The 12,041-nt window shown below is 37.1% G+C and overlaps 1 protein-coding gene across 18 annotated transcripts in view; it reads left to right on the top strand.

Moving 5' to 3' along the window:
- SYNRG (synergin gamma) overlaps positions 1-12,041 on the top strand; it is a 90,847-nt gene that overhangs the window by 31,626 nt on the left and 47,180 nt on the right. For 11 of the 18 annotated variants that reach the window (XR_014014019.1, XM_081219613.1, XM_081219610.1 and 8 more), the window contains exons 7-12: positions 1,938-2,240; positions 3,132-3,365; positions 4,326-4,403; positions 6,752-6,948; positions 7,559-7,807; positions 9,023-9,153. Coding sequence is in view for 17 of the 18 variants with exons in the window: in XM_081219613.1 (XP_081075739.1) it covers positions 1,938-2,240; positions 3,132-3,365; positions 4,326-4,403; positions 6,752-6,948; positions 7,559-7,807; positions 9,023-9,153 (1,192 nt within the window). In the remaining variant the exon portion in view is untranslated. The remainder of the gene's footprint in view (positions 1-1,937; positions 2,241-3,131; positions 3,366-4,325; positions 4,404-6,751; positions 6,949-7,558; positions 7,808-9,022; positions 9,154-12,041) is intronic. The other 7 variants (XM_081219608.1, XM_081219605.1, XM_081219609.1 and 4 more) reach the window with 2 other exon arrangements.

The following is a 12,041-nucleotide window of genomic DNA, read 5'->3' as shown; positions in this document are numbered from 1 at the left end:
GTTGATCTTAAAATATTGAATATACAAACTGTATCACATAATTTTTATACTTCTTATTAATCATATATATATATATATATATAGCTACAAGAGTTTCTAAGCCAAAATATATACCACATAGAATTAACATAATTCCAGTCAAATGCAAAGAAATTTTTAGCCTAAAAAAAAAGAAAGAAAAGAAAAAAATTTGGTTTAGCCTAGACAGTCAGCTACTATATCCATAGTAGCTGTCAGTTTTGCATTGTTACTACTTTCTTACCAGTACTGATCTGAGAACCCAAACTGAGAGCTTAAATACACACTCTCAGTAACCATTATTGGGAGGGTTGGGATTCATTATGACATGGCTTTTTTTAAACACAATTCATTAAGGCAGTAATTTTGCATATTCATTTTGCATCTTTCATAGAACTTTAATGCTTCCAGGCTTTATTTCATGGATCCAAAAGAGAAGGGTCCAAAAGAGAAGCACATAGTGTCCCCATTTTTCAAATGAGAGCCTTTTTTAAAAAAGACTGCTCCTTGTGACATTAGACTTTAGTAAATGTTAAAGCAATACAAAGAAGTTAAAAATGTGAAGAAGCAACAATAATAGTACGGTTAATGAGCCTAGTATTAAACATAATCCCTGTAGAGAAGGTTTATTACATAAGTGAATCTCATATTTAACAGTAAAAAGCCACAGTGATGTTTATATCTTTTAGAGGCAAAGATCTTTTAAACATAGCTCTTAGGGTTTACTTTCTTAAATTGGCTGTTGAGTTATTTGACTTAGCACTTTATGATGTCCTAATTTTGATGCTTTTCACAAGAAAATATCACTTTGGTAATATGTTTGATGTTCTTGTTGCCTTTGTAATTTTCATTCCCCACACAGTAAGTTTCATCCTCATATGAAATATGAACTATGCTAAGTGTATGGATTAGGCATGATTTATCAAAAATTACAAGTATGCGTCATGCATTGTTTTTTACTGGCATAATGAAATTTAATCATCAGTATATATCTGTCTAAAATGTATTCAGTAGCATATAGGTAGGTTCTCTTATTTATATTGGTTTGAGAAAATATTATCCAGATAAATAGATCAATTGGATTTCAAAAATAATCACCACTTTGATGTAAATTATTAATGGTCTCAAGGAAAAAAAATAAGTGCTAACTTAATAAAAGAAGGAAAGAAATTTTGAGTTTTACATTTTTCTGTTTTTGAACGAAATGCAAAATAGCTATAAAACCTCTTTTTAAAAAAGACTAAAAATGAAATTGAGTTTTTTGTAGTGAGGTGGATGAACCTAGAGTCTGTCACACACAGTGAAGTAAGTCAGAAAAGCAAATACTGTATGCTAACACATATACATGGAATCTAAAAAAAAATGGTTCTGATGAACCTAGGGGCAGGATAGGAATAAAGACACAGATGTAGAGAATGGACTTGAGAACACAGGGAGGGGAAAGGGGAAGCTGGGACGAAGTGAGAGAGTGGCACTGACATATACACACTACCAAATGTAAAATAGCTAGCTAGTGGGAAGCAGCCACATGGCACAGGGAGATCAGTTCGGTGCTTTGTGACCACCTAGAGGGGTGGGATAGGCAGGGTGGGAGGGACACGCAAGAGGGAAGGGATATAGGGATATATGTATGCATATAGCTGATTCACCGTTAAACACAACAGAAACGTAACACACCACCGTAAAGCAATTATACTCCAATAAAGATGTTGAAAAGAAAGACTAAAAAATTGTTTGTAAATAGACATCAAAGTGTTTTGCATTCATTGTATGATTCTGTTTGTTGTTACATGTTATTTCTTATTCACCTCCACTATTCATGTTTCAGTATATTCTTTTGGGGTTATACTACATCTTAATTTCTTTTCCCCTGTTGATTTTCATTTCTGTGTGTTTCATTGCCATTTTCCATTTTGCAGATTATCCCACATCATCTCATTCTGCTAAAACTGTCTCCCCATCACCCGCCTTTCTTGATGAAGAAGAATTCAGTGACTTTATGCAGGGGCCTGTTGAAGCTCCCACATGTGGGCCTTCTTCCACTTCCCAGCCTTTTCAGTCTTTCCACCCCACCGCCCCACTTGGCCAGTTGCATGCTCAGAAGGCTGGAGCACAGTATATCCCTCCAGGTCAGAGTCCAGTGTCTGTTGCCTTACATGGTGACCCTGGGCAATTTCCTTATTTCTCTACTGCTTCAGCCTCATACAATGTGCAGAAAGCAGGTAACTACTAGACTATTAATGAAAGTATTTTTTAAATAATCTAGGATAATTTATTTCATTTATATAAGTAGAATAATACAGTGATGTTGGCACAGAAACATGTGCCTGAATATATGAGTACTATTGAAATTCACCAAAGTAAGAATATAGATTTTTTAATTCTGGGGGCTTCACATCCTGGAAAAGTGATTGGAAACATCTGCTCCTAAATTAGGACCTATTTAAACCACCTTAGAACTTTAAGAACACACTGATTTCTTCAGGAGATGCCTCTTGTTTGGGGAAATCACCACCATCATTTTCTTAAGAGTCATGAGCCAGGGAAGAGCTGCTTTAGAAAGTGCTCTCGGTGATAAAGCACGTTGGGGTCAGAAGCCCAGGTTCTCCATTTACTATCAGTTTGGTTCTCCATTTACTATCAGTTTGTCCCTGGACAAATCTTTAAACATTTCTATACCTCAGTTTTATCACTTGTGGGGGCGGGAGGCAGTTACTGTGTCTTGAGGCACAGAATAGTGCTGAGAGGAATCTAAGGAGACGTGTACTCATCTACACGTTTTCGGTTGACAGGTGAAGAAATAGGCGATAGTTGGTGGAAGTGTCTGTATCTTGTATAGGTCACCAAATGTCTACGGTAGTACACCTTCCACTGTACCATCCTACCCGCTGTCTCACAGAATTCCTGAGAGTCAAAGTAGATAATGATGTTTAAGTTCTCTAAAATCGCTGAAGTGTCTCAAGCCCTAGACAAATGTGTGGACTTGAATTATTTCAAAATTTATATTACATGTGGCAGGGCCTTCCCTTTAGAATTTGGGGGGTGGAGATGGATGGTTGAAAAATTAGAAGCTTGCAGTTATATACAAATAATCCTTCATGCTGTTTGTTTAGGCCCTTCCTTGGAGGAGAAGCTCCTAGTATCTTGTGATATAAGTCCATCTGGGCAGGAACAAATTAAATTACATACTTCTGAAGTTGGGCACAAAGCCCTAGGCCCAGGTTCCAGTAAGAACCATCCCAGTTTAACGGCCAATAACGGGGGTGCTGTAGATGGACGTGTAAGTGGTACCACTACCGCAGAGGCAGAAAAGACTTCAGACCAAAACCTGTCCATTGAGGAGAGTGGTGAGCTCATGAAATATTCAGCAAAAAGTTCATTTAACCAAATGTTGCTCAAATGCTAACACCTTAGGCATTAATCTTAAAATGAATGCTGCTTGATTTTGCTAATCAAAATTTTGCTTAAAATATATTTAGTGCATTCCTTTCTCTAATTAACCCCTACAATTTTGCTCTGAATTCTTTCAACACACTGTTATTCCTTTTAAAAAAATTTCGATAAGCAGTTTTTTTAATCGGAATCATTCCTGATTTAAAATTTCTTCTCCTTTTATTTTATAAAAAACTTTTGCCCCTTCTTAAACTGTCTGTTCTTCTATAAGGCTGAGAAGTTAAAATTTACCTGGAAAAGTCACCAATGAGAATATAGTTTTGCTTCTCTGAAATTAATCGTACACACTGCTGCCTAAATTAGATCCACATTTTTATAAACTCAACTTGCAGAGATTAATTACAACGTGGGCAGCCCAGGAGGCAAACTTTTGGAGGCTATTTTACAGGACAAAGTGAAAAACAAAAATTTTAAACAAAAATGCTATACATCTAAGGCAGCAGTGTCATATTCATTTTAAAAAATCAGACTTTGCAAAGAAGTGTTATTAAAAGCTGCAAGTGAAGCTCGGGCATTTTTTGTTGTTGTTGTTTTGCATATGTAATCTTTAAACCATCATCTCTCATGTTTTTGTCTTTAATTTGTAATATATGTGACTGGCACAAGCCTCATATGATCCAGAATATTGATTTTGTACATCTTGGGGGTATTTTTTTGTTCGTTTATTTTTAGTTTACACCTTAGGACATAGGTGTACAAGAGTTGCTTAGAAACGAAATTCTAGTTGTATTGGTGACTTTTTTTTTTTTAGTGTCTCCAGTGCTCTTCTTATTAAAAAAACATGACACAGTGTGATTTCCCCATCTGCTACATGGACCAGTATATACATTAGATAATGTTCTTTAACTTCTTAGGTGTGGGAGTATTTCCCTCACAGGATCCTGTTCAGCCCAGAATGCCTCCTTGGATATACAATGAAAGTTTGGTTCCAGGTAAAAAGAGCTTTTTTGTCCAAGATTCCTATCTGGATACTTTACTTTAAATGTTGTAAATGTAGTTATAAATATTTACTATTGTGGTTACAGAATATACAGAAGGAGTTGTAACTTTTTCTTATTTATTTTTTCTAAAAGAGTACAGAAAATTAAATACATCTAGTGTTGAAGACTGCCTCATAGGGACTTCCCTCGTGGTCCAGTGGTTAAGACTCTGTGCTTCCAATGTAGGGGGCCAGGGTTTGATCCCTGGTCAGGGAACTAGATCCCACATGCAGCAACTAAGACACGGCACAGCCAAATAAATAAGTAAATAAGTAAATATTAAAAAAAAAAGACTGTCTCATGTATGAAATAACTATGTAAATGAAGGAGAAGTGTTTTGCTTTAATGTTTTATTGACCATCATATACTTTTATATCTAAAAGCTTTTCTTAGATTTATTATGCTTTAAAAGACACTATCAAATATTTATGTCACAGATTATTAATAACATCAAGAATAGTACTAATATGTCTAGTATAATTTTCTGAACTCTTGGTGATTCGTTTATATATTTAAAAAATATTCTTTGACTTTGTCAATATAAAACTATATGAAGTAAAAGACCAAGTGGCATCTTTTCCTACATTGGAAGGTGTTGTTTACTTTTTTCTTTATGTATGTTATTAACTGCTGAGCCAAAAAATCACTGAAGTACACATTTTGTGATGTAGTATTCAATTGGTACAAGGGAATAGTGTGTTTAAGCCATGGTTGATGTGCATAGAATAATGACTATTACAATGGCATTATGTTAATCACTCTTAGTATATTGTAACTTGTTCAATTTGCTTTGCAAACCCCTTAAAAACTAAAGGTAACTTTGATCTTTAGCTCTCTTTGTTGGTCATAGACTTGATCTAGGTTGGTTCTACACTTGATTTAAATAAAACTCATGCAAGATCCCTGTAGCTCAACGTTCTTTGGGAAGAAATTAGTAATGTCTACTTTTCCTCAGAATCACATAATCACAAATTGCAAGGCTCATTTCCCAAAACCACAGGGGACTTCAGTTGTACATAAAGATAATTGATTTCGGGCTTCCCTGGTGGCACAGTGGTTGAGAGTCAGCCTGCTGATGCAGGGGACGCGGGTTTGTGCCCTGGTCCGGGAAGATCCCACATGCCGTGGAGCGGCTGGGCCCGTGAGCCATGGCCGCTGAGCCTGCGCGTCCGGAGCCTGTGCTCCACAATGGGAGAGGCCACAATAGTGAGAGGCCAGCACAACACACACAAAAAAAAAAAAAAAAAAAAAAGATAATTGATTTCCTCCCAACTGCCCGTTAGACAGATTGCATCTTTTCTTCTCCCTCTCTGTCTACAAGCCAAACAAACGAAATCTAGATCTTGGTATATTTTGGGATTCTGTCCCTTTTCTGCCAGCTTGTATTTCTTTCTCCCTTCTTCTTCCAAACATACACATACACATAACTTCCTAGCCAAAATATGTGTTCTTATGGTCAGCCTACTAACCTGTAATCCATATCTAATGCTAGATGTAAAATTTTTGCTTTAAGCGTTTTTCTCTGTCTGCCTTAGCCCTACTTTCATCCCCCAAACTCCTCTAACTAGGCTTGATAGATTTAGCAAATAAGCATACAGAATATCCAGTTAAATTTGAATTTCAGAGAAACAGCAAATAGTTGTTTAGTATAAGTATACCCCATGCAATCATTGGCGTCCTGTATTTTATGTGGCAACCCTATCCCTAACAGCCTTTCCCACTTTGCCCTTTGGAAAGGCCATTTTATAGTGAAAAACTCCCCAACGGTCCCTTCCTTTTTTCAAACACTTATTCCGCTCTCTAACTGAAACCCTGTCTTTCTCTAAAGGCTGTGTTCCCAAAGCACCTTCCCCAGTGATGTTTCCTCTAATAGCCTCTAATTCACTGGGACAAGAGAAAGGTGATATTGGTATAATTCTTGCTTCCCACTGCTATTTTCAAATTAGTCCCACCATCATTACTCTACAACTTCTTTTTTAAAGTCCAAAACATCTGCTTATACCACCTCCATCTTATTGTTGTTACTATCTACTAATGAATTATAAGACTTTCTCTTACCTTTAACCCCAAATCTTTGTCTGTAGGGCCAAGCTCCAACCTCTCTTCTAAGCTCCAGACCCTAATTGTCTGCTGGATATTTCCACTGGAATATCTTTACAGCAGCGTAAACCCTTGATGTGGCTTCAGTTCTCTTAAAGCAGTTTGACTTAAGATTATTCTTGTATAAGCAGCAATGACAACAAAAAAGATGAATCACTTGTGATATGTTTACATTTGTAATCTGGTCTTTCCTTTAATAGATGCATATAAGAAAATTTTAGAAACCACAATGACTCCGACTGGAATAGATACTGCTAAACTTTATCCCATCCTGATGTCATCTGGACTTCCCAGGGAAACTCTTGGACAGATATGGGCCTTAGCTAATCGAACCACACCTGGCAAACTTACTAAAGAAGAACTTTATACTGTTCTCGCCATGATAGCAGTAACACAGGTAGACATTGTTTCTAAGGTTAGGTCAAATGACTTTCCAATATAAACTGAGAGAATATGAATCCTTTTTTTCTACAACCTTGCAGAACTCCTTGGACATTAAAATTTAGATTATTTTCAGGATACAGTTCTTCAAAAATGTACAGTTTATATGATGTGCATACTAGCAAAATATTCCTTTGTTTAAAGGCTTTAATATATTAACATTCTCTGACCTAACTGTAACCCTTCTGAACTTGAAAGTTAGTTAGTAATAGATGAAATTACTCTCTGTCCTTTGAAGTCCTTGTCTAAAATTCCTTAGATATAGATAAAGTATACTCGGTCTGGCAGCAGTTTTTCTCATATTACAAAATCATTGTAAATGATTTGATTGTAGTGAATTAACCAAACTTGTCAGAGTGAAAATGTCAGAATTGGTATGTGTTGGCCATTTCTTTGCTAAATATTAGATTCACATTAACCTCATAACTTATTTTCTTGTGTCAAATTCCTGAGTTTTGGGAGAATCAGAGTGGAAACATACCAGGGCTACAGATCTTTGCCAGATTTGGGTTGTATGTGGTTTGCAATTTCCTAAAATGTTTCCATTTTCCTACTGTTCTATGTAGAGGGGTGTTCCTGCCATGAGCCCCGATGCTTTAAATCAGTTTCCAGTGGCTCCTGTTCCAACTTTAAGTGGCTTTCCTATGACTTTGCCTACTGCTGTGAGTCAGCCAACTGGGATGCCTTCAGGCCCTGCAGGCTCCGTGCCCCTCACCCTCGGACAGCCAGTCATGGGCATTAATCTTGTTGGACCAGTCGGGGGAGCTGCAGCCCAGACTTCCAGTGGCTTCATGTCAGCTTACCCTGCAAATCAGGTAAATGGAGAGGCTGTGCATATTCTAAGTTATCCCTGAAAATGAATCCAGGAAACCTTTTTTTTCCATGAATGCAGAAAAGATTGCTGGATTATGATGGACACTGGAGGTGAAATTTAAGCAGTATTAAAACAGTACAACATTTAATTTTTCATTATTTAAAAAAAAATTTCTTAAGCCTTAAGATACTTGAATTTTGGCTAAATGTTTATAGTTCTTTATCATATATGTCTTAAACATCAAGCTTAATAAAGCTAATTAAATCCTTAGGCTGTGTCTTTTGAGGAAGCTGCTAAACCTGAAATTAAGATGCTTCAGTTTATTTTTCACTTCTCAGATGAGCAAAAAAAGTTTTAAACATATATTCAGTGTCAGTAAAAATGTAGGGGAAAGGGTTTTTTGGTACAGCCTTTTTGGGAGGCACGTTTGGCAATGGCTATCAAAATTCTAAATGTTCATATCTTCTGACCCAGCAGTCACTCGATTAGGAGTCTCACAGAACTTAGTAACTCAAATTAGCAAAAATATACAAGGATAGTTGTTGTAGCATTGTTTGTTAGAGTAAAAAATTAGGAATAGCTGCATATCCATCAAAAGAAAGGTTAAATAAATTTTGGTTTATCTCTACAGTGGTAAACTATTAGATTATTAAAATGAATGCCGGTAGATGTACATGTACTGCATGGAAAAGATGTCCATGTTCTGTAATTACATTTTTTTTTAAAGTGCAGAACAATATAATCTCGTTTTTCTATAAAACGAACTGTTAACAGTGCTCACTTCCTAAGCATGGGATTAGGAGTCCGTGTTCACGGTTTCCTTTATACATGTATGTGATGAGTTAAAACAAACTTGTGTCACTTCTGTAATTTACAAACATGATGAAAATGTTTTATAAAGATGGCAGTTTCTCAGTAATCTATTAAATGTGATTCAGCTATTTAAAAATTATATAAATTAACTGTTTAAACCAGTCTTTTACCGTTTGTACAAGAGAGCATTTAAAAATATTAGGCAGCATTCCTGCCTTAAGCACTTGAGTTGATGTTTATGTCTAAAGGGTGTTCTTCTAAAATTAGGTGTTTGTACTTAAATGGGAAGAGTTAAAAAGTAGTCTTTGAAAAAAAAGTAGTCTTTGAGGTTGACAGTTGAAGATTTGTTATTTACCTTTTTATCATAAGACGTTTTCTATTTCAACGTCCTCTGGAAACCTAGGTGGTCAAACCAGAAGAAGATGACTTCCAGGATTTTCAAGATGCTTCCAAGTCAGGATCCCTTGATGACTCATTCAGTGATTTCCAAGAGTTGCCTGCTTCTTCAAAATCAAATTCTCAGCACGGAAACAGGTAGAAAAGAGTTGCATATAGTTAACACTGTATTTAATAATTGAGAAAGAGGCCATCCACAATGAGAAGCCTAAGTATGAATAAGAGAATTAAGACTCCTTACTCTCATGCTTTCTTGGTTATTCCTAGTGTATTCCTACTTTCACTCTTCAAACTTCCTTCCCCTTTGTCCACCTTAAACTTCAGCTTCTGCCATTTCCTCCCAGTACACACCTGCTTAACAATATTTCTTTTTGCTTGTGCTAAACCTGATTTATTACAGCTGAGTGCACCTGTGCCAGGCATGACTTCATGTTCTTATATTAGATCCAGGTCTTCAACTGCTGAAAAGCTTTTTAGGCAGGGGCACATAATTTGACACTTTGCAATATAACATACTATTGCTTTTCCACAGAAATCATCATTTAGAAATCTAAATATGATTATTTATCCATGTCACTCTTCTGTTTGAGATCAGTGGCTTTTAGGCCTTCAGGTTTCTGGGGTTTTTTTTGCATAGACAGTTGCATAAACATTTTTCTAATGTTTTCTAATGTTTTAACTTTTAGGTACAGTAAGTGATTCAGTATGTTGTCAACACCTTTCCGTTATTTTTTTTAACATTTTTATTGGAGTATAATTGCTTTACAATAGTGTGTTAGTTTCTGCTTTATAACAAAGTGAATCAGTTATACATATACATATATCCCCATATCTCTTCCCTCTTGCGTCTCCCTCCCTCCCACCCTCCCTCACCCATCCTTATAGCTAGTCACAAAGCACTGAGCTGATCTCCCTGTGCTATGCGACTGCTTCCCACTAGCTATCTACTTTACATTTGGTAGTGTATATATGTCCATATATACACTACCACTTTCTCACGTTGGCCCAGGTTACCCTTCCCCCTCCCCGTGTCCTCAAGTCCATTCTCTAGTAGGTCTGCGTCTTTATTCCCGCCTTGCCCCTAGGTTCTTCATGACCTTTTTTTTAAGATTCCATATATATGTGTTAGCATGCGGTATTTGTTTTTCTCTTTCTGACTTACTTTACTCTGTATGACAAACTCTAGGTCCATCCATCTCACTACAAATAACTAAATTTGGTTTCTTTTTATGGCTGAGTAATATTCCATTGTATATATGTGCCACATCTTCTTTATCCATTCATCTGTCGACAGACACTTAGGTTGCTTCCATGTCCTGGCTATTGTAAATAGAGCTGCAATGAACATTGTGGTACATGACTCTTTTTTTTTTTTTTTGCGGTACACGGGCCTCTCACTGTTGTGGCCTCTCCCGTTGCGGAGCACAGGCTCTGGACGCACAGGCTCAGTGGCCACGGCTCACAGGCCCAGCCGCTCTGTGGCATGTGGAATCTTCCCAGACCGGGGCACGAACCTGTGTCACCTGCATCGGCAGGTGGACTCTCAACCACTGCGCCACCAGGGAAGCCCCATCATTTTTTAAAAGTACTTAGTAGATACTTCTTCCACTGAGTAGAGCACATGAGTCTTTGAGTAAGCAATGTGACTGTTTTTGGTTGTTTTTGGAACTTGTTTTTGTCAGGGTACATATCCCATTTCTCTTATGTTCCTCTTTGTGCAGTTTCATTCATCTTTTCTATTTTAACCAATTGATTATTTCTTAGTCAGCACTTCGTGCAGACACTGTAAGAAGAACTAAGGGATAGGCATTATAGAGAATTAGAAATTAGGGAAAGAATTATTCTCCTGATTTTAAGAATACATCAAACACTTGTAAATGACACATAGAAGAAACATACGGGGGGTGTGACTGTAAAGTACTGGGAGTTCCCAAGACCGCTGTACCAGCACACCCACGTGTTAACCTGATAGACACACAACAGTTCTTTCTCAGGTCTCTTCCTCTGCACAAATTGATATGTTCTACTGCTATCTAGAACATATGACCCAAGGCAACATATGAATGACCCAAGGCATCTCAAATTACCTCCATAAGATGATTCATTGTTTTACTGCTCAAAGCTAAAAAAAAATTGGTTAAATCACCATATCCAGTCACCTAATCAGAAACATGCTGTTTTTGTCTCCCTTCTCTCTCCTTTACCGCCATCAACTCTATCAGCTCTGCTTGGCGTGGGAAAAGGCTCCTGCCAACCCTCTTGACTGTTGCCATTTCTCCACGGCTTACCTCCAGCCACACACACGTAAACCGCCAAACTGACCATGCTCTCTCAAGCTTCTGGCCTTTTCCATTCTGTTATCTTCAATCTGAAATTCTCTCTATAGTTAATTCTAGTTCCATGTCGAAAATCGGTTCATTATAGGAAGTATTTACTAACTCCACTCTACCAGTCCCCACCTCTAAGATGAGTTAAGGCCTTCTCCTTCTCTACTGTCATGGTAGCCTGTGAATATCTGTGCCGTAATTGCCATTACTGGTTTACCTGACTGTTCCCCTCACTAGGCTCTAAGTACCTGAAGACAGTATTTCATGTCTCTGTATGTAGTACTTAGCCTGTGATATGTAATTAATAAAGGTTTGTTGGATAAATATATTGTAGTATGAAGGTTACAAACCAGATTTAACAAATTGATGGTTCATTCCTCAGGGAGAAAACTTTCAGCAGATGAAATTAAAATTTGGGCATAGAAAGTTGTAAGATGGTGGCCAGACCTGAGATATATGGGGTATTAGCAATTTTGTGTGGCATTATCTCCACACAGTAGTTTACTTTCATATACAGCCATACTTTGAAGATTTTTCTTCTTCAGTTCTGGCTTGACTACTTCTGTGCTTTCCTTGAGTGAAAACATTTTGTTCATGTCTAAGAATCCACACTCATTGTTTCTTTCTTCATTCAGAAACATTTACATAGCATCTCCTGTGTGCCAGACACTGGGGTAGGCACTAGAAATACAGAAGCAA

This window comes from Mesoplodon bidens (genome assembly GCF_964165515.1).
Source record: "Mesoplodon bidens genome assembly, chromosome: 19".
In the NCBI taxonomy this organism is placed as follows: domain Eukaryota; kingdom Metazoa; phylum Chordata; class Mammalia; order Artiodactyla; family Ziphiidae; genus Mesoplodon; species Mesoplodon bidens.
This window is presented reverse-complemented; position numbering and strand designations above follow the sequence as displayed.